The sequence below is a fragment of the Zophobas morio genome, unplaced genomic scaffold (assembly GCF_036711695.1).
Source record: "Zophobas morio isolate AGI-343-1 ecotype UQ-CSIRO unplaced genomic scaffold, CSIRO_AGI_Zmor_V1 ptg000016l, whole genome shotgun sequence".
Classification (NCBI taxonomy): Eukaryota; Metazoa; Arthropoda; class Insecta; order Coleoptera; family Tenebrionidae; genus Zophobas; species Zophobas morio.
This window is the reverse complement of record NW_026972121.1, coordinates 6,298,611-6,322,178: the sequence shown is the minus strand read 5'-3', so window position 1 is coordinate 6,322,178 and position 23,568 is coordinate 6,298,611. Positions and strand designations below refer to the sequence as shown.

The 23,568-nt window shown below is 25.9% G+C and overlaps 1 protein-coding gene across 3 annotated transcripts in view; it reads left to right on the top strand.

Moving 5' to 3' along the window:
* Window positions 1-23,568, top strand: part of LOC135129686 (aminopeptidase A-like) — a 56,071-nt gene that overhangs the window by 12,839 nt on the left and 19,664 nt on the right. For all 3 annotated transcript variants that reach the window (XM_064056931.1, XM_064056929.1, XM_064056928.1), the window contains 3 exons: window positions 16,248-16,395; window positions 16,448-16,706; window positions 16,859-17,262. In XM_064056931.1, the coding sequence (XP_063913001.1) occupies window positions 16,248-16,395; window positions 16,448-16,706; window positions 16,859-17,262 (811 nt within the window). The remainder of the gene's footprint in view (window positions 1-16,247; window positions 16,396-16,447; window positions 16,707-16,858; window positions 17,263-23,568) is intronic.

Sequence of the window (23,568 nt, the reverse complement as noted above, 5' to 3'; positions counted from 1 at the left end):
GCAAAATAACGCAGAGAAGCTAAATTACATATTAATAACAAAAATGATCAAAGTTCTAGTGATAAATGTCTAAAGAACCTTAAGTGCTCGCTGCGCTCGCATCCTAATGTTTTTTACTTCCCGAGCGTAAGCAAAGGAAGTATTGTAATCGAGTCCGTCGGCCGACTCTCTACTTTTACGTTTTCTCGATCTTTCATGACCCCTAGAAGACGAAGAAATAGGTCTCCCATTTCCGTCCGTCTGTCCGTCTGTCCGTCTGTCCGTCTGTCCGTCTGTCCGTCTGTCCGTCTGTCCGTCCGTCTGTCCGTCTGTCCGTCTGTCCGTCTGTCCGTCTGTCCGTCTGTTGTCACGGATTTTTATTAGACAGATAATCTCCGAAAGTACTCGACCGATTGTTGTGAAATTTTGTACTTATATTAAGAATATCATGTAGATGGTAAAACGCTAACCAAAATTTGTCGAATCATCCCCACCACTAAAGCGATGACGTCACTTCAAAATTGTACATAGTAAATGGGTTTTCAATTGTATAAAATAACATAGTCCTACACATGTAGTTTACAACTCTGAATCGACTTTTCACCCGAAACGTCCAGATTTTTGGAAAAAAAATCAAAATTATAAAACAACATTTTGAAATTTAATTTTTAATCTGCTAACCAGAATGCTTTGAAATGTTGCAGATGTTTTAAGGCTATAAAGAGCATCATAAATCTTTAGTCAAAAAATATTTGCTTATCCCCTCCAAAAACTTGATGACGTCAGCTCAAAAGTTTGTGGAATAAATCATATCTAAAATGTACAAAATATGATGAGTCTGTACTTGTGAACTATCACTCCATTAATATTTTTTGGATTTGCATATACAGGGTGACTCAAAAAAATTAATGAATGCGTAAATTTATTTTATTGATTTAATCAGGAACTACAAAACCGAATGCTTTGAAATCTTGCAGATGTTTTAAGGTTATAAAGAGCATAATAAATTTTTAGTCAAAATATATTTGGTTATCTTCTACAAAAAACTGATGACGTCAGCTCAAAAGTTTTCCGAATAAATCGTATCTAAAATGTACAAAATATGATGAGTCTGTACTTGTGATTTATCATTCCATTCATATTTTTGGATTTGCATATGCAGGGTGACTCAAAAAAATTAATGAAGGCGTGAATTTATTTTATCGATTTAATCAGGAATTACAAAACCGAATGCTTTGAAATCTTGGGAATATTTTAAAGTTATTATAAGCATGGTAAACTTTTGTTCAAAATGTATTTGTTCATCCCTCCTAAAAAAATTGATGACGTCACCCTTAAATTTTGCTGAATAAATCCTATCTAAAATGCAAAAAATATGATGAGTTTGTACTTGTGATTTATATATATATCCATTCATATTTTTTAGATTTTCTTAAGAGGTGGTTCAAAAAAATTAATGAAGTCAATTTATTTTATTGATTAAATTAAAGGCAACACTTATTATTAGTATTACACCCCAACCAACCCAATTTGGTAGACATAAAATTTGTTAAAGGAAAAACTCGGTTGAAACATAAGGGTAGCACGCTTATTTACATCGACTTTAACATTACAGACCTGCATTTGTTTTATGCGCTCACTTGGTTCCGCGAATGTGAAATAGACATGTTTATAATCAACCAATTGTGAATTTCACCGTCAAGAATTAAAATAAAACCCAATGTTTTATATAATAAGCGGAAGTCGAAGCAATAAAACCGATGGTCGTTTTGTTTACAGTTTCTCTGTAAACTGAAGCTAAATTACATATTAATAAAAAAAATGATCAAAGTTCTAGTGATAAATTTTTTACAGGGATATTAAAAATTTTTGGTTAATTCGATTTTCCAGTTTCTCGACTTTTCAATATTTTGACTTTCCATATTTCTTTTTTCGATTTTTCTTAATATCGATTTTCGAATTTCCGATTCTCGATTTTTTCATTTTTCGAAATTAAAATTTTCAAATTTTCAAATTGTTTTATTTTTGCTTTTTCAATGTCTCGATTTGTCGGTTTTTCGACTGTCCGATTTTACGACTCGATATTTCGTTTCTTCTTCATTCAGTTTTTGAATTTTCGGTTTTCCGATTTTTGAGTTTTCGTTTTTTCGAATATTTGATTCATCGAATTTTTAATTTTTTGACTTCTTTTTTTGGATATTTGAATTTTCAAGTTTTTTACTTTTCGACGTTCAGTTGTTCCATTGTTCAGTTTTTAGATTTTGCAACATTTTTGATTTCTCGTGTTTTCGATTTTCGATACTCGAATTTTCAGTCCCTATACTTTTCGATTTTTGATTTTTCAGTTTTCGAATTCATAAGTTTTTAAATTTTTCTACATTTTTTATTTTTTGATTTATTGATTTCTCCAGTTCTCGATTTTTCAATTTTTGGATATTCGTTTTGTCTTATTTTTCGAAATTCTATTTTAACATTTTTACCTTTTCGACTTCCGGTTTTTCGAATTTTCTTTTTTCAATTTTCGATTTTTCGAATATTTGATTTATCGAATTTTCATTTTGTTTAATTTTTGCTCTTTCAATTTTTCGATTTCTCAATTATTCGGCTTTCGCATGTTACTACTTTCGATATTTCGTTTTTCTGTATTTCGATTCTTGGATTTTTCGATTTTTCTTAATATCCAATTTCGAATTTTTGTTTTCCGGTTTTTCGATATTCCGAATTTCAGTTTTCGAAATTCAAATTTTCAATTTTTTAAATTTTTGATTTTTTAATTTCTCGATTTTTTCGACTGTCCCATTTTACGACTCGATATTTCATTTCTTCTTCATTTCAATTTTTTAACTTTTTTTCGATATTCGTATTTTCAAGTTTTTTACTTTTCGACTTTCAGTTTTTCCATTGTTCAGTTTTTGAATTCTTCAGCTTCTAGATTTTTCAATTTTTTTGTTTTTTGAATTATTGATTTCTCCAGTTCTTGATTTTTCGATTTTTCGGTATTACGTTTTTTTGATTTTCGATTTTTCGTAATTCGTTTTGTCTATTTTTCGATATTCTATTTTTAAATTTTTTCCTTTTCACTTTTTAATTCTCTCGATTTTTCGACTTCCGGTTTTTCGAATTTTTCTTTCAATTTTCGATTTTACGAATATTTGATTCATCGAATTTTCAATTTTTTTAATTTTTGCTCTTCAATTTCTCGATTTTTCAATTATCCGACTTTCCGATGTTACTAATTTCGATATTTCGTTTTATCTGTATTTCGATGCTTGGATTTTTCTATTTTTCTTAATATCGAATTTCGAATTTCAGTTTTCGAAATTCAAATTTTCAATTTTTTAAACTTTTGATTTTTTAATTTCTCGATTTTTCAGTTTTTCGACTGTTCGATTTTACGACTTCCAGATTTCATTTTTTCAACATTTCGATTTTTGAATTTTCGGTTTTCTGATTTTTGAGTTTTCGTTTTTCGAATATTTGATTCATCGAATTTTTAATTTTTTGACTTCTTTTTTCTATATTCAAATTTTCAATTTTTTTACTTCTCGACTTTCAGTTTTTCCATTGTTCAGTTTTTCCTTTTCGATTTTTGATTTTTCGAATTTTCGATTTTTCAGTTTTTGAATTCTTCAGTTTTTAGATTTTTCAATTTTTTTATTTTTTAATTTATTGATTTCTCGTGTTTTCAATTTTCCATACTCGAATTTTCAGTCTCTATACTTTTCGATTTTTGATTTTTCGATTTTCGATACTCGAATTTTCAGTCCCTATACTTTTCGATTTTTGATTTTTCAGTTTTTGAATTCTTAAGCTTTTAGATTTTTCTAAGTTTTTTATTTTTTGATTTATTGATTTCTCCAGTTCTCGATTTTTCAATTTTTGGATATTCGTTTTGTCTTATTTTTCGAAATTCTATTTTAACATTTTTACCTTTTCGACTTCCGGTTTTTCGAATTTTCTTTTTTCAATTTTCGATTTTTCGAATATTTGATTTATCGAATTTTCATTTTGTTTAATTTTTGCTCTTTCAATTTTTCGATTTCTCAATTATTCGGCTTTCGGATGTTACTACTTCCGATATTTCGTTTTTTCTGTATTTCGATTCTTGGATTTTTCGATTTTTCTAAATATCGAATTTCGAATTTTTGTTTTCCGGTTTTTGGATATTTCGAATTTCAGTTTTCGAAATTCAAATTTTCAATTTTTTAAATTTTTGATTTTTTAATTTCTCGATTTTTTTCGACTGTCCCATTTTACGACTCGATATTTCATTTCTTCTTCATTTCAATTTTTTAACTTTTTTTCGATATTCGTATTTTCAAGTTTTTTACTTTTCGACTTTCAGTTTTTCCATTGTTCAGTTTTTCGATTTTTCAATATTTTTATTTTTCGAATTTTCGTTTTTTCAGTTTTTGAATTCTTCAGCTTCTAGATTTTTCAATTTTTTTGTTTTTTGAATTACTGATTTCTCCAGTTCTTGATTTTTCGATTTTTCGGTATTACGTTTTTTTGATTTTCGATTTTTCGTAATTCGTTGTCTATTTTTCGATATTCTATTTTTAAATTTTTTACTTTTCACTTTTTAATTCTCTAGATTTTTCGACTTCCGGTTTTTCGAATTTTTTTTTCAATTTTCGATTTTTCGAATATTTGATTCATCGAATTTTCAATTTTTTTAATTTTTGCTCTTCAATTTCTCGATTTTTCAATTATTCGACTTTCCGATGTTACTACTTTCGATATTTCTCTTTTTCTGTATTTCGATGCTTGGATTTTTCGATTTTTCTTAATATGGAATTTCGAATTTTAGTTTTCGAAATTCAAATTTTCAATTTTTTAAACTTTTGATTTTTTAATTTCTCGATTTTCCAGTTTCTCGACTTTTCAATATTTTGACTTTCCATATTTCTTTTTTCGATTTTTCTTAATATCGATTTTCGAATTTCCGATTCTCGATTTTTTCATTTTTCGAAATTAAAATTTTCAAATTTTCAATTTGTTTTATTTTTGCTTTTTCAATGTCTCGATTTGTCGGTTTTTCGACTGTCCGATTTTACGACTCGATATTTCGTTTCTTCTTCATTTCTTTTTTCTATATTCAAATTTTCAATTTTTTTACTTCTCGACTTTCAGTTTTTCCATTGTTCAGTTTTTCCTTTTCGATTTTTGATTTTTCGAATTTTCGATTTTTCAGTTTTTGAATTCTTCAGTTTTTAGATTTTTCAATTTTTTTATTTTTTAATTTATTGATTTCTCGTGTTTTCAATTTTCCATACTCGAATTTTCAGTCTCTATACTTTTCGATTTTTGATTTTTCGATTTTCGATACTCGAATTTTCAGTCCCTATACTTTTCGATTTTTGATTTTTCAGTTTTTGAATTCTTAAGCTTTTAGATTTTTCTAAGTTTTTTATTTTTTGATTTATTGATTTCTCCAGTTCTCGATTTTTCAATTTTTGGATATTCGTTTTGTCTTATTTTTCGAAATTCTATTTTAACATTTTTACCTTTTCGACTTCCGGTTTTTCGAATTTTCTTTTTTCAATTTTCGATTTTTCGAATATTTGATTTATCGAATTTTCATTTTGTTTAATTTTTGCTCTTTCAATTTTTCGATTTCTCAATTATTCGGCTTTCGGATGTTACTACTTCCGATATTTCGTTTTTTCTGTATTTCGATTCTTGGATTTTTCGATTTTTCTAAATATCGAATTTCGAATTTTTGTTTTCCGGTTTTTGGATATTTCGAATTTCAGTTTTCGAAATTCAAATTTTCAATTTTTTAAATTTTTGATTTTTTAATTTCTCGATTTTTTCGACTGTCCCATTTTACGACTCGATATTTCATTTCTTCTTCATTTCAATTTTTTAACTTTTTTTCGATATTCGTATTTTCAAGTTTTTTACTTTTCGACTTTCAGTTTTTCCATTGTTCAGTTTTTCGATTTTTCGTTTTTTCAGTTTTTGAATTCTTCAGCTTCTAGATTTTTCAATTTTTTTGTTTTTTGAATTACTGATTTCTCCAGTTCTTGATTTTTCGATTTTTCGGTATTACGTTTTTTTGATTTTCGATTTTTCGTAATTCGTTGTCTATTTTTCGATATTCTATTTTTAAATTTTTTACTTTTCACTTTTTAATTCTCTAGATTTTTCGACTTCCGGTTTTTCGAATTTTTTTTCAATTTTCGATTTTTCGAATATTTGATTCATCGAATTTTCAATTTTTTAAATTTTTGCTCTTCAATTTCTCGATTTTTCAATTATTCGACTTTCCGATGTTACTACTTTCGATATTTCTCTTTTTCTGTATTTCGATGCTTGGATTTTTCGATTTTTCTTAATATGGAATTTCGAATTTTAGTTTTCGAAATTCAAATTTTCAATTTTTTAAACTTTTGATTTTTCAATTTCTCGATTTTCCAGTTTCTCGACTTTTCAATATTTTGACTTTCCATATTTCTTTTTTCGATTTTTCTTAACATCGATTTTCGAATTTCCGATTCTCAATTTTTTCATTTTTCGAAATTAAAATTTTCAAATTTTCAACTTGTTTTATTTTTGCTTTTTCAATGTCTCGATTTGTCGGTTTTTCGACTGTCCGATTTTACGACTCGATATTTCGTTTCTTCTTCATTCAGTTTTTGAATTTTCGGTTTTCCGATTTTTGAGTTTTCGTTTTTTCGAATATTTGATTCATCGAATTTTTAATTTTTTGACTTCTTTTTTTGGATATTTGAATTTTCAAGTTTTTTACTTTTCGACGTTCAGTTGTTCCATTGTTCAGTTTTTAGATTTTGCAACATTTTTGATTTCTCGTGTTTTCGATTTTCGATACTCGAATTTTCAGTCCCTATACTTTTCGATTTTTGATTTTTCAGTTTTCGAATTCATAAGTTTTTAGATTTTTCTACATTTTTTATTTTTTGATTTTTTGATTTCTCCAGTTCTCGATTTTCGATTTTTGGATATTCGTTTTGTCTTATTTTTCGAAATTCTATTTTAAAATTTTTTACTTTTCGACTTCCGGTTTTTCGAATTTTCTTTTTTCAATTTTCGATTTTTCGAATATTTGATTTATCGAATTTTCATTTTGTTTAATTTTTGTTCTTTCAATTTTTCGGTTTCTCAATTATTCGGCTTTCGGATGTTACTACTTTCGATATTTCGTTTTTCTGTATTTCGATTCTTGGATTTTTCGATTTTTCTTAATATCTAATTTCGAATTTTTGTTTTCCGGTTTTTCGATATTCCGAATTTCAGTTTTCGAAATTCAAATTTTCAATTTTTTAAATTTTTGATTTTTTAATTTCTCGATTTTTTCGACTGTCCCATTTTACGACTCGATATTTCATTTCTTCTTCATTTCAATTTTTTTCGATATTCGTATTTTCAATTTTTTCAACTTTTCGAGTTCCAGTTTTTCCATTGTTCAGTTTTTCGATTTTTCAATATTTTTATTTTTCGAATTTTCGTTTTTTCAGTTTTTGAATTCTTCAGCTTCTAGATTTTTCAATTTTTTTGTTTTTTGCATTATTGATTTCTCCAGTTCTTGATTTTTCGATTTTTCGGTATTACGTTTTTTTGATTTTCGTTTTTTCGTAATTCGTTTTGTCTATTTTTCGATATTCTATTTTTAAATTTTTTCCTTTTCACTTTTTAATTCTCTCGATTTTTCGACTTCCGGTTTTATGAATTTTTTTTTTCAATTTTCGATTTTTCGAATATTTGATTCATCGAATTTTCAATTTTTTTAATTTTTGCTCTTCAATTTCTCAATTTTTCAATTATCCGACTTTCCGATGTTACTAATTTCGATATTTCGTTTTATCTGTATTTCGATTCTTGGATTTTTCTATTTTTCTTAATATCGAATTTCGAATTTCAGTTTTTGAAATTCAAATTTTCAATTTTTTAAACTTTTGATTTTTTAATTTCTCGGTTTTTCAGTTTTTCGACTGTTCGATTTTACGACTTCCACATTTCATTTTTTCTACATTTCGATTTTTGAATTTTCGGTTTTCTGATTTTTGAGTTTTCGTTTTTCGAATATTTGATTCATCGAATTTTTAATTTTTTGACTTCTTTTTTCTATATTCAAATTTTCAATTTTTTTACTTCTCGACTTTCAGTTTTTCCATTGTTCAGTTTTTCGATTTTTCAATGTTTTGATTTCTCGTGTTTTCAATTTTCCATACTCGAATTTTCAGTCTCTATACTTTTCGATTTTTGATTATTCGATTTTTCGATTTTTCAGTTTTTGAATTCTTCAGTTTTTAGATTTTTCAATTTTTTTATTTTTTAATTTATTGATTTCTCGTGTTTTCAATTTTCCATACTCGAATTTTCAGTCTCTATACTTTTCGATTTTTGATTATTCGATTTTCGATACTCGAAGTTTCAGTCCCTATACTTTTCGATTTTTGATTTTTCAGTTTTCGAATTCATAAGTTTTTAGATTTTTCTACGTTTTTATTTTTTGATTTATTAATTTCTCCAGTTCTCGATTTTCGATTTTTGGATATTCGTTTTGTCTTATTTTTCGAAATTCTATTTTAAAATTTTTTACTTTTCGACTTCCGGTTTTTCGAATTTTCTTTTTTCAATTTTCGATTTTTCGATTTCTCAATTATTCGGCTTTCGGATGTTACTACTTTCGATATTTCGTTTTTCTGTATTTCGATTCTTGGATTTTTCGATTTTTCTTAATATCCAATTTCGAATTTTTGTTTTCCGGTTTTTCGATATTCCGAATTTCAGTTTTCGAAATTCAAATTTTCAATTTTTACATTTTTGATTTTTTAATTTCACGATTTTTTCGACTGTCCCATTTTACGACTCGATATTTCATTTCTTCTTCATTTCAATTTTTTTCGATATTCGTATTTTCAAGTTTTTTACTTTTCGACTTCCAGTTTTTCCATTGTTCAGTTTTTCTATTTTTCAATATTTTTATTTTTCGAATTTTCGTTTTTTCAGTTTTTGAATTCTTCAGCTTCTAGATTTTTCAATTTTTATTTGATTTCTCGAATTTTCAATTATTCGACACTCCGATGTTACTACTTTCGATATTTCGCTTTTTCTGTATTTCGATGCTTGGATTTTTCGATTTTTCTTAATATCGAATTTCGAATTTCAGTTTTCGAAATTCAAATTTTCAATTTTTTAAACTTTTCATTTTTTAATTTCTGGGTTTTTCAGTTTTTCAACTGTTCGATTTTACGACTTCCACTTTTCATTTTTTCTACATTTCGATTTTTGAATTTTCGGTTTTCTGATTTTTGAGTTTTCGTTTTTCGAATATTTGATTCATCGAATTTTTAATTTTTTGACTTCTTCAGTTTTTAAGATTTTATTTTTTTTTTTAATTTTTTGATTTATTGATTTCTCCAGTTTTCGATTTTTCGGTATTACGTTTTTCCGAGTTTCGGTTTTTCGATTTTCGATTTTTCGATATTCCTTTTGTCTATTTTTCAAAATTCTATTTTTAAATTTTTAACTTTTCGCTTTTTAATTCTACCGATTTTTCAGTTCTTCGACTTTCGATTTTTCGAATTTTCTTTTTTTCAATTTTCGATTTTTCGAATATTTGAGGCATCGATTTCAATTGTTCCTTTTTTAGACTTTCAATATGTCCTTTTTTATTTTTCGATTCTTGAAGTTTTCGATTTTTCGTAATTTCGAGTTTCGAATTTTTCATTTTTCGGTTTTTTCGATTTTCAAATTTTCAACTTTCCGATTTTTGGATTTTCGTTTTTTTTGGACATTTGATTCATCGAATTTTTTGGATATTCGAATTTTCAGTTTGTTTCTTTTACATTTTTCGATTTTTCAATTTTTATATTCTTCGATTTTTCGAATTTTCGGTTCTTCATTTTTTGAAGTTTACACTTTTCAATTTTTTACTTTTCGAGATTTCGATATTAGAGTTTTGAATTTGTCTGCTTTTTAATTTCCAATTTTTCTACTTGCCGATTTTTTATTTTTCGAATTTTCGATTTTTCAGTTTTTACATTCTTCAGTTTTTAGACTTTTAATTTTTTTACTCTTCGATTTCTCAAATTTTCAATACTATTCTCAGTTTTTCGATTTAAAATTTTTTTACTTTTCGATTTTTTGATTTCTCGAATGCTTGATTTTTCGATTTTTCAATTTTGGTTTTTTTATCTTGTCGGAAAATTTTTCAAATCTTTTCGATTTTTAAACTTTCAGTTTTTCGACTTTCCGATTTTTCAATTTTCGATTTTTCCAATATTTTATTCTTCGAATTTTCGATATTCTAATTTTCAATTTTTCCATTTTTCGAGTGTTCAATTCCAACTTTCAATATTTCGTCATTTCTACATTTTGATTGTTGGATTTTGCGATTTTTTTAATCTCGAATTTGAAATTTTTGATTTTTGCTTTTTAGATTGTAGAATTTTCAGTTTTCCGATTTTTGAATTTTCGTTTTTTCAAATAATTGATTCGTCGAATTTTGATATTCAAATTTTTGATTTGTTTCTTTTTCGATTTTTTGATTTTTCAATTTGTCCAAGCTTAGATTTTTCAAATTTTTTGTTTTTCGATTGTTGATTTTTCAGTTTTTTTACTTTTCGATTTCAATTTTTCCATTCTTCAGTTTTTCTTCTCTCGTGAAATTGCAAATCGAAAAATTACAAAATCTAAAAAATGAAATATTCAAAAGTTGAAAAATCGAAACACTGAAAAATTTAGACTTGAAAACTCAAAAATTGAAGAAATTAGGAAAATAAAAAACCGAAACGAAAAATTGCAAATCGTAAAATTGAAGAAATAAAAAATTAAAAAAACAAAAAATTATAAAATCGAAAGGAAAAATGCAACTTACAAATTTGAACAAACGAATAATTAAGGAATCCAAAAATTGGAAATTTAAAAATTGAAAAATGAAAAATTTAAACTATAAAACAAAAAAAAAAGGAAATATTGAAAAATCGAATAATTTAAAAATGGGAAAATTCTAAAATCGAAAATTGAAATATGTAGTGAAATATTTTGAAAAACATTATTTTCAGATATTTAAAATGAAAAATAGAAAAAATTATAGAACTGAAAAACCGAAAAAATCTGAAATTAAAAAAAAACGAAAAATTGAAAAGTCTAAAAGTTGAAAAATTTCACAATGAAAGAAGAAAAATTATAAAATCTGAACACTGAAAACTCGTGAAATTGCAAATCGAAATATTGCAAAATCTAAAAACTGAAGCCCCAAAAGTTGGAAAATCGAAAAACAGGAAAATTTCAGTTTGACAACTCAAAACATTTTCCTTTTTTGGTTTTCTCAATTTTTTCAATGTTTCTCTCAGTTTTATAATTTTTCGTTTATTCACGTTTTTAATTTTTAGATTTTCAATTATCCGCTTTTTCGATTTTAAGTTTCTTAACTTTTGAATCTTTCGATTTTTCAATTTTTCGTTTCTTCAATTTTTCAAGTCCTTGATTTCCAATTTTTAGATTTTTGAATTCTACAATTTCGCTATTTTTCTATTTTTCATTCAAAAAATTGAAAAATCGAAAAACTAAAAACGATAAATTACAAAATTGAAAAAGTGGAAATTCGAAAAGTTTCATTTGAATAACTGAAGAAACGAAAAATTTAAACATTAATAAACTAAAAATCGATAAACTTAAAAATCCGAAAAAATTAAAGAACTGAAAAACTGGAAAGAAGAAAAAACGAATCGAATCGAAAAATTGGAAAACCCAAAAATATTAAAATCGTAAAATCGTGAAAACTGTAAATTTGACAAACTGTAAAACTGAAAAAATTCAAAAGCTGGAAAATCGAAAAATTAAAAAATCTTAACTTTAAAACAAAAAAAAAAGAAAAACGGGAAACTTCTGAAATTGGAAAAATTTTTGTATATTTAAAATGAAAATTACCAAAATTGAAAATCAAAAAATGCAGAAATGAAAAATTGAAAAAAACGAAAAATTAAAAAATCGAAAAGTTGAAAAACCGAAAAATTTTCAACTTTCCGATTTTTGGATTTTCGTTTTTTTGAATATTTGATTCATCGAATTTTCGATATTCGAATTTTCAGTTTGTTTCTATTACATTTTTCGATTTCTCAATTTTTATATTCTTCGATTTTTCAGTTTTTACATTCTTCAGTTTTTAGACTTTTCATTTTTTTTTTACTCTTCGATTTCTCAAATTTTCAATTCTATTCTCAGTTTTTCGATTTTAAATTCTTTTGACTGATTTTGGCAAATGAGATACCCTCTACGAAAAGAGAGGGCGGGTGGGTGGGGCTAGTTCCAGTTAACGCTGATTTTGGCAAATCAGATACATTCTAGGAAAAGAGAGGGCGGGTGGGCGGGGCTAGTACCTAGTAAGATAAGACTGATTTTGGCAAATAAGATACCCTCTAAGAAAAGAGAGGGCGGGTGGGCGGGGCTTAGTACCTGTTAAGAGTGAGTTGTACCCATTTTTGAGACTAAATTATCTAAAATAAGAACTATCAAAATGCGAGCGCAGCGAGCACGTTTACGTATTAGTGTAAAATAACACATTAATGTCCCTGAGAAGCTAAATTACATATTAATAAAAAAAATGTTTATCCAAGTTCTAGTGATGAATGTCTAAACAACTTGAACTGCTCGCTGCACTCGCACCCTAGTGATTGTTTTCTTTTTTCTTTTAGATCATTTAGTTTTTCACAGGGACATAATTTGTCAATAATAATTTTATTGCAATAAAACCTGAAGAACCTTTGGGTTGATTTGTAACAATTTTTTGGGGCTAAATTAATTAAAACAGAGCTATCAAAGTGCGAGCGCAGCGAGCTCTTTTAGGAATTAGCGCAATATTACATGACCCTATGAAACTAAATTACATATTAATAAAAAAAAATGTCCAAGAGTTAGTAATCACAAATGCCTAAACAACCTGAACTTACTCGCTGCGCTCGCTTCCTAGTGACATATTTAATAAATAATTTCTGAAACCGTGGATCTGATTACGTTGAAATGTTAGTTGTATTTAATAATTACTGTATAGATAGTAAAACGTTAACTAAAACCTAACTCATCCCGTCCATAAAATGTGTGACGTCATCTCCAAATTTTGCTGAGTTAATCTCACATGAAATTTACAGCATAACAAAATCCTTTAACATTGAAAATTATTTTTTTTACATATTTAAAATGAAAACTAGAAAAAATTGCAGAAATGAAAAACTGAAACATCGAAAGTGGAAAAAACCGAAAATTAAAAAATCTAGTTGAGAAACCGAAAAACTGAATAAACCAAAAACTAAAAATTGAACGCTGGTGAAATTGCAAATCGAAAAATTGCAAAATCTAAAAACTGAAATATTCAAAAGTTGGAAAATCGAAACACTGAAAAATTTTGACTTGAAAACTCGAAAAATTAAATTAAAAATTAAGAAAATAAAAAATTAAAAAAACAAAAATTATAAAATCGAAACGAAAAATGCAAATTGCAAATTGGAACTAACGGATAATTAAGGAATCCAAAAATTGGAAATTTAAAAATTGAAAAATGAAAAATTTAAACTATAAAACAAAAAAAAAAGGAAATATTGAAAAATCAACAAATAATTGAAAAATGGGAAAATTCTAAAATCAAAAATTCAAATATGTAGCGAAATATTTTGAAAAACATTATTTTTAGATATATAAAATGAAAAATAGAAAAAATTATAGAACTGAAAAACTGAAAAAAATCTGAAATAAAAAAAAAACGAAAAATTAAAAAGTCTAAAAGTTGAAAAATTTCACAATGAAAGAAGAAACTTATAAAATCAGAACACTGAAAAACCGAAAAATTGAAAAATTAAAAATTGAAAACTCGTGAAATTGTAAATCGAAATATTGCAAAATCTAAAAAATGAAACCCCAAAAGTTGGGAAATCGAAAAACAGGAAAAATTCAATTTGACAACTCAAAAAATTTTCCCTTTTTGGTTTCCCCAATTTTTTCAATGTTTCTTTCAGTTTTATAATTTTTCGTTTATTCACATTTTTAATTTTTAGATTTCCAAATATCCGCTTTTTCGATTTTTAGTTTCTTAACTTTTGAATCTTTCGATTTTTCAATTTTTCAAGTCCTTGATCTCCAATTTTTTGAATTTTACAATTTCGCTATTTTTCTATTTTTCATTCGAAAAATTGAAAAATCGAAAAACTGTAACAACGAGAAATTACAAATTCGAAAAAGTGGAAATTCGAAAAATTTCATTTGAATAACTGAAGGAACGAAAAATTTAAACATTGATAAACTAGAATCGATAAACTTAAAAATCTAAAAAAATTAAAGAATTGAAAAACTGGAAAGAAGAAAAAACGAATCGGATTGAAAAATTGGAAAACCCAAAAATATTTAAATCGTAAAATAATAGAATCGTGAAAACTGTAAATTCGACAAACTGTAAAACTGAAAAAATTCAAAAGCTGGAAAATCGAAAAATTAAAAAATCTTAACTCATAACAAAAAAAAAATGAAAAACGGGAAATTTCTGAAATTGGAAAATTTTTTGTATATTTAAAATGAAAACTACCAAAATTGAAAATCTAAAATTGAGAAACCGAAAAATTTTCAACTTTCCGATTTTTGGATTTTCGTTTTTTTTGGATATTTCATTCATCGAATTTTCGATATTCGAATTTTCAGTTTGTTTCTATTATTACATTTTTCGATTTCTCAATTTTGATATTCTTCGATTTTTCAGTTTTTACATTCTTCAGTTTTTAGACTTTTCATTTTTTTTTACTCTTCGGTTTCTCAAATTTTCAATTCTATTCTCAGTTTTTCGATTTTAAATTGTTTTACTTTTCGATTTTTTTATTTTCGATTTTTCGGTATTCCGATTTTTCGGTCTTCGATTTTTCCATTGTTAAATTTTTTGGAGTTGTTATTTACGACAGCCTCTAAGAAAAGAGAGAATGGGTACGCGGGGCTCCTATCTGCTAAGGTAAGACTAATTTTGGCAAATGGAAATACCCTCTAAGAAAAGAGAGGGCGGGTGGGTGGGGCTAGTTCCTGCAAAGATAAGACTGATTTTGGCAAATGAGATACCCTCTACGAAAAGAGAGGGCGTATGGGTGGGACTTAGTACCTGATAAGACTGATTTGTAACCATTTTTCAGACTAAATTATGTTAAATAAGAACTATCATAATGCGAGCGCAGCGAGCACGTTTAGGTATTATTGTAAAGTAACACATCAGTGTCCCTGAGAAGCTAAATTACATATTAATAAAAAAAAAATGTTTATCCAAGTTCTAGTGATGTCTAAACAACTTGAACTGCTCGCTGCGCTCGCATTCTAGTGATTAATTTTATTAGAAATTAAATTTATATTAATTATAATATATTATCTGATTACGTTGAAATGTTAGTTGTATTTTATAATTATTTTATAGATAGTAAAACGTTAACTAAAACCTATCTACTCATCCCGACCATAAAATGTGTGACGTCATCTCCAAATTTTGCTGAGTTAATCTCACATGAAATTTACAGCATAACATAATCCTTTAATTTATTTTTAACCCCACCCATGTAATTTATGGAAGTTCATTCTCCTCAAAATATCGCTGACAGAAAAATGATTAAGCCAATGTTGTTTATTTATTTATTTTTATAACGATAAATTTCACAATATAAACAATTTACTCCACAAATAATTCGCGTTTTCGAAACGTTAGATATCGTTTCAAACGAGATTGTTGTTACACGGTTGCTTTACATAATTAAATCTTTCGTGCAGACATTTACATAAATTAATTTTATGTAACTTTGCAGTAATTGCAAGAATGCGAAAAACTGGTCAAGCTTTAATAACCAGGAGCGTACTTGCAGTACTAGCAATTAATATAAACAATTACCCAACAACCTGCTGCATTTCACTTTCGATTCTGAATTCATTTCCATGCACCGTGGTTTCAGTGAAAGCGCATTTTTCTTCCATACATCTCTGGATGCATCTTCGGAGAAATCTACTTTTACTAGTTTATTGCTTGTCGTGCTGTAAATTTTTACAGCGTATTGACGGTCTAAGATTGTAGAATTAGAAAATCACAAGCGATAAAGGTTATTGTTTAATTTTGTAACAATTTATTGTTGTTTTATCTGTCGTTTTACAATTCAACAAAATTTTACCGGCGCCCTAATTTTTTCAATAATAGCATAGTTGTAGCGCAACAAACAAGGACAAATATTTTATAAGTGAGATAATAATCGTGACTGATTATATTGAAAAATAAGTTGATTTTTTGTTTTCAGATATATGGCGACTTCAAAATTCGAACCGACGTACGCCCGTCAAGCGTTCCCGTGTTTCGACGAACCTCATCTCAAGGCCACCTACAAAGTCCATCTTTTAAAACCCAACGACCCCGCCTACACAGCTTTGTCAAATTACCCACAATATGTAACTCGTTGTCGCAATTAAACCCATATTTATTAACCCGTGCCCATTTTAGGCCGAAGAAACTGTCGCAGATGGGGTTATGGTACATTTTAACGAAACCGTACCCATGTCCACCTACCTGTCGTGTTTCATAGTATCAGATTTCGCTTATACAAGTACGACGTTTCAAAATGGCGACAGGGAAACCCCATTCCGGGTTTACGCCAGCCCTCACCAATTAGATAAAACAACGTATGCAGGCGCAGTGGGAAAAAGCGTTATAGAATACTACATAAACTATTTCAACATCTCGTACCCTTTACCCAAACTAGGTAACTCGAAAGTACCGGATGACACTTAAATTTGTTGACCGTGAAACAGTCGTAAATTGATTCATACGATTGCGTGACATAACCTCACTAATTCCAAGGCTACATTTACTACATTTTAGTGTGTTATTAAATATAAATATAGTGTTTTTCAGACATGGTTGCCATTCCTGATTTTGTGTCCGGCGCTATGGAGCATTGGGGGCTTGTGACCTACCGGGAAACGGCGCTTTTGTATGACAGTTCGACGCACTCCGCCAGCAATAAGCAAAGAGTTGCGGAAGTTGTGGCTCATGAGCTAGCCCATAGTTGGTTTGGGAATTTAGTTACCATGGATTGGTGGAATAACTTGTGGCTTAATGAGGGTTTCGCCACGTATATTGCTGATAAAGGGGTGGAGGCGGCGGAACCTGATTGGAAAATGGTGGAACAATTTCAGATTAACACCCTTCATTCGATCTTGTCACTAGATGCCACTCAAGGGTCGCACCCCATTATTCAAACCGTGGAAACTCCGGATCAGATCACCGAAGTTTTTGACACAGTGTCATACAACAAGGTAGAGTCCATTTCCTGAGCGTACGCTTGTATGTTTTCTCGACGTTTCGTGATCCCTAGAGTACGAAAAAATAAGTCTCCCGTTTCCGTTTCTCTGTCGGTTTGTTGGTAAAACGCCAACCGAAATTTGGATAAACATCCCCATCAAGAATAAGATAACGTCAAATTCCAAAATTTAAATTAGTAAATATTATTTCAATTTTATAAAATCCGTGTTCAGTTTTTACCCTAAACATCCATATTTTTGAAAAAAAAAATCAAAATTATATAACATTTTGCAATTTACTTTGAAACTGGAAAATCCAAAAAAAATTTTTCGTTTCCTCATTTTAAAAGTTGAAAAATCGAAAAGCAAAAAAAAATCGGAAAAAATTGAAAAATAGAAGAACTGAATAAATAAAAAATTGAAACAACGAAAAACTAAAAATCCAGAAACTTAGTAATCTAAAAAACATAGTCGAAAAAATTCGAAAGAAAAAACCAATCGAATCGAAAAATTAGAAAACCCAAAAATTGTAAAATGGAAAAATTTTAAAAATTATTTTTTCTAGTTTCCATTTTAAACATGTACAATTTTACATACTTAAATTGAAAACTAGAAAAAATTGCTGATCAAAAATTGAAAAACTTCATATTGAAAAGAGAAAAATTATTAAATCAGAACACTGAAAAACCAAAAAAAATTTTAAAATTAAGAAAATAAAAAGCCGAAACTAAAAGATGCGAATCGAAAAATTAAAGAAATAAAAAATTGAAAAATCGAAATATTAAAAATTGAAAGATTCAAAAGTTGGAAAATCGAAAAACTGAAAAATTTTAATTTGATAACTCGAAAAATTGGATTTTTATAATTTTTCGTTTATTCAAATTTTCAACTTTTGATTGTTCAATTTCATTCCAATTTTTTTGTGATTTTTAGATTTGTTTAATTTTCAATATTTTCATTATACAATATTTCGATTTTGAAGTTTCTCAATTTTGAATCTTCCAATTTTTCAAGTTCTTGATTTCCAATTTTTAGATTTTTTAATTCTACAATTTCGCAATTTTTTTGTTTTTTCATTCGAAAAGTTGAAAAATCGGAAAATCGAAAAACTATAAAATCGAGAAATTGCAAAATCCAAATACCTGAGAAACGAAAAATTTAAAGATTGAAAAACTAAAAATCGAGAAACTTTAAAATCCAAAAAAATTAAAGAACTGTAAAACTGGAAAGAAGAAAAAACGAATCGAATCAAAAAATTGGAAATAACCCAAAATTCGTCAAAACTGTAAAGTCGATAAACTGAAAGATTAAATATCCAAAATTGAAAAATTAAAAATCGAATCAATGAAAAAGCTTCAAAATCCAATAATTAAAAAATAGGAAAATTCTCAAATCCCAAAATTGAAGTATGTAGTGAAAAATTATTGAAAATTATTATTTTTACATATTTAAAATTAAAACTAGAAAAATTTCACAAATGAAAAATGTCACATTGAAAAAAAAAATTATGGAATCAGAAACATTGAAGAAATGAAAAATTGAAAATCGGAAAATTGTAAAAACAAAGAAAATAAAAAGCCAAAACAAAAACTGCAGTTGACAATTTGAAGGAATGAATAATAAAAAATTAAAAACTCGAGAAATTTTAAATCCAAAAATTTAAAAATCTAAAATCTGAAAAATTCAAAAGTTGGAAAATCGAAAAATTGAAAAATTTAAACTTTAACTTTTAAAAATGAAAAATTGAAAAATCGTAATTGAAATATGTAGTGAAAAAAAAAAATTGCAAATCAAAAATTGCAGACATGAAAATCTGAAAAATCTAAAATTGAAAAAAAAAAACGAATTAAAAAATCTGAAAATTGAGAAATTGAAAATTTTAAAAATCCAAACAACATTCGAAAGTTATAAAATCGAAAAACTGATAGAATAAAGAAAATAAAAAACCGAAATGAAACATTGCAAATCATACATGAAATTGAAGAAACGAAAAATTGAAAAAACAAAGTATAAAATCGAAAAATTTTAAAAATAAAGAAAATAAATAATTAATGAATCGAAAAATTGGACAATTATAAATTGAAAACTGGGAAAATTTTTAAGCGAAATAAATTCAAAATCTAAAAATTGAACAATTCAAAAGTTGGAAAATCGAAAAATTTAAACTAGAAAACTCGAAAAATTGAAAAAAATTAAGGAAATAAAAAACCGAAAAGAAAAATTTCAAATCATAGAATTAAGGCAACGAAAAATTGAAATTGAAAAAATCAAAAATTAGAAAATCGGAATATTGAAAAAACGAGAAACTGAAAATAAAGAAAATGGAAAAACGAAAAGAAAAACTACAAATCGAAAATTGGGGAAATGAATGAATCGAGAAATCCAGAAATTGGCAAATTAAAAATTGAACACTCCAGAAATTTGAAATCGAAAAATTTCAAAACATAAAAATTGAAACATCGAATACATAAATGAAAAAGTTTTAAAATCCAATATTTAAAAATAGGAAAAATCCTAAAATCGTAAAATTGAAATATGTAGTGAAAATTTGGTAAATTATAATTTTTACATAATTATTTAAAATGGGAACTAAAAAAATCGCAAATCAAAAATTGCAGACGAAAAATTAAAAAATCTAAAAGTTCAGAAACCGAAAAATTGAAAAATTCAAAACTTGAAAAAAAATCATGAAATCGGAACAATGAAAAACCGAAATATGGAAAATGAAAACCGAAACGGAAAGCTGCAAATTGAAACATTGAAGAAATGAAACTGAAAAATCAAAAAATCGAAAAAAATGTAAAATGATATTTTTCAATATTTTTACATATTTAAAATAAAAACTAGTAAAAATTTGCCAATCAAAAATTGCAGAAATAAAAAACTAAAAAATCTAAAATTGAAAAACGGAAAAATTAAAAAATCTAAAATTTGAGAAACCGAAAAAATGAAAAATCCAAAATTTGAAAAATTTCACATGGGAAAAAGAAAAATGATGAAGTCAGAACACTGAGAAACCGGATAATTGTAAAAATTAAGAAAATAAAAACGGAAACGAAAAACTAAATCGAAAATTTAAATAAACGAATAATTAAACAATCGAAAATTTTCAAAATCCAAAAGTTGAAGAGAATTCAAAAGTTGGAAAATCAAAAATTGGAAAAATTTCAACTTTAAAACAAAAAAAAAGAAAACATTGAAAAATCGAATAAATGAAAAAGTTTTAAAATCCACTATTTGAAAAGCGGCAAAATCTAAAATCGTAAAATTGAAATGTATATACTGAAACATTTTGAAAATTATTTTTTTTACAAAATTTTGGAAAATCGAAACACTGAAAAATTTAAACTTGAAAACTCGAAAAATTGGAAAAAAATTTTTGGTTTCCTTTGTTTTTTCAATGTTTCTTTCAGTTTTATAATTTTTCGTTTATTCACATTATTAATTTTTGATTTTTCAATTTCATTCCAATTTTTTTTTCGATTTTCAGATTTCCAAATATCCGCTTTTTCGATTTTTAAGTTTCTTAATTTTTGTATCTTTCGATTTTTCAATTTTTCAAGTCCTTGATTTCCAATTTTTAGATTTTTGAGTTCTACAATTTTGCTATTTTTCCATTTTTTTAATTGTTTCGATTTTGTAATTTTTTCATTCGAAAAATTACAAAATCGAAAAAGTGAAAATTCGAAAAATTTCATTTGAAAAACTGAAGAAACGAAAAATTTTAACATTGATAAACTAAAAATCGATAAACTTATATCCAAAAAAATTAAAGAATTGAAAAACTGGAAAGAAGAAAAAACGAATCGAATCGAAAAAAGATAGAATCGTGAAAACTAAATTCGAAAAACTGTAAAACTGAAAAAATTCAAAAGTGGGAAAATTCTGAAATTGGAAAATTGAAGTATGTAGTGAACCATTTTGAAAATAATTGTTTTTTGTATATTTAAAATGAAAACTACCAAAATTGAAAATCAAAAATTGCAGAAATGAAAAATTGAAAAATCTAAAATTGAAAAAAACGAAGAATTGAAAAATCTAAAAATTGAAAAATCGTATTCGAAAAATGTAGTGAAATATTTTGAAAATTATTATTTTTTCATATTTAAAATGAAAACTAGAAAAAATTGCAAATCAAAAATTGCAGAAATGAAAAACTGAAAAAACTAAAATTGAAAAAAATCAAGAATTAAAAAATCTAAAAATTGAGAAATTGAAGATTTTAAAAATTCAAATATTCAAAAATTTCACAAAAATCTAATAAACGAAAAAGTGTTGAAATCCAATATTTAAAAATTGGAAAAATCCCGAAGTTGTAAAATTGAAATATGCAGTGAAAATTTTGAAAATTATAATTTTACATAATTATTTAAAATGGGAACTAGAAAAATTGCAGAAATGAAAAATTGAAAAATTAAGAACTGAAAACTAGAAAAATTCCAAAGTTGGAATATCGAAAAATTGAAAAATCGAATAAATGAAAATGTTTTAAAATCCAATATTTCAAAAATCGAAAAATCTAAAATCGTAAACTTAAAATGTGTGTGTAGTGAAACATTTTGAAAATTATTTATTTTTACATATTCAAAATGAAAACTGGAAAAAATTGCTAAATCAAAAATTGAAAAATTCAAAAATTGAAAAAATTTATATTGAAAAGAGAAAAATTATTAAATCAGAACACTGAAAAACCAAAAAAATTTAAAAATTAAGAAAATAAAAAGCCGAAACGAAAAGATGCTATTAGAAAAATTAGAGAAATAAAAAATTGAAAAATCGAAAGATTAAAAATTGCAAATCGAAAATTGCAAAATCAAAAAACCAAACATCCAAAAGTTGGAAAATCGAAAAACTGAAATATTTAAATTTGAAAACTCGAAAAATTGGAAAAAAATCGTTTTTTGGTTTCCTTTATTTTTTCAATGTTTCTTTCAATGTTATAATTTTTCGTTTATTCAAATTTTCAACTTTTGATTGTTCAATTTCATTCCAATTTTTTTTTGTGATATTTAGATTTCTTTAATTTTCAATATTTTCATTATACAGTATTTCGATTTTTAAGTTTCACAATTTTGAATCTTTCGATTTTTCAATTTTCAAGTCCTTGATTTCCAATTTTTAGATTTGTTAATTTTACAATTTCGCAATTTTTCTGTTTTTTCATTCGAAAAGTTGAAAAATCGGAAGAATCGAAAAACTGTAAAAACGAGAAATTGCAAAATCGAAAAAGTGGAAGATCGAAAAATTTCAATCGAAAAACTGAAGAAACGAAAAAGTTAAACATTGAAAAACTAAAAATCGAGAGACTTTAAAATCCAAAAAAAAAAATAAACTGTAAAACTGGAAAGTAGAAAATACGAATCGAATCAAAAAATTGGAAATAACCCAAAATTTGTCAAAACTGTAAAGTCGAAAAACTTGTAACACTGAAAGATCGAAAAACTGAAAGATTAAATACCCAGAAATTGAAAAATTAAAAATCGAATAAATGAAAAAGCTTCAAAATCCAATAAAAAAAAAATTATGAATTCAGAAACATTGAAGAATTGAAAAATTGAAAAATCGGAAAATTGTAAAAACAAAGAAAATAAAAAGCCCAAACGAAAAACTGCAATTGAAAATTTGAAGGAATGAATAATTAAAAATTAAAAACTCGAGAAATTTTAAATCCAAAAATTTAAAAAAACCGAAAAATCTAAATTTGAAAAAAAAAACGAAACGAAAAATTGCAAATCGAAAGTTTAAAGAAATAAATAATTAATGAATTAAAAAATTGGAAAATTATAAATTGAAAATTGATGAAATTTTTAATCGAAAAAAATTCAAAATCTAAAAATTGAAAAATTCAAAAGTTGGAAAATCGAAAAATTTTAACTAAAAAACTCGAAAATTTGAAAAAATTAGCAAAATAAAAAACCGAAAAGACAAATTTCAAATCATAAAATTAAAGCAACGAAAAATTGAAAAAAATTGAAATTGAAAAAATCAAAAATTAGATAATCGAAATATTGAAAAAATGAAAAACTGAAAATAAAAAAATAGAAAAACGAAAAGAAAAACTGCAATTCGAAAATTGGGGAAATGAATAAATTAAAGAATCAAGAAATTGGCAAATTAAAAATTGAACACTCCACAAATTTGAAACCGAAAAATTTCAAAACCTAAAAATTGAAACATCGAATAAATGAAAAAGTTTTATAATCCAATATTTAAAAATAGGAAAAATCTGTAGTGAAAATTTGGAAAATTATAATTTTTACATAATTATTTAAAGTGGGAACTAGAAAAGTTGCAAATCAAAAATTGCAGAAATGAAAAATT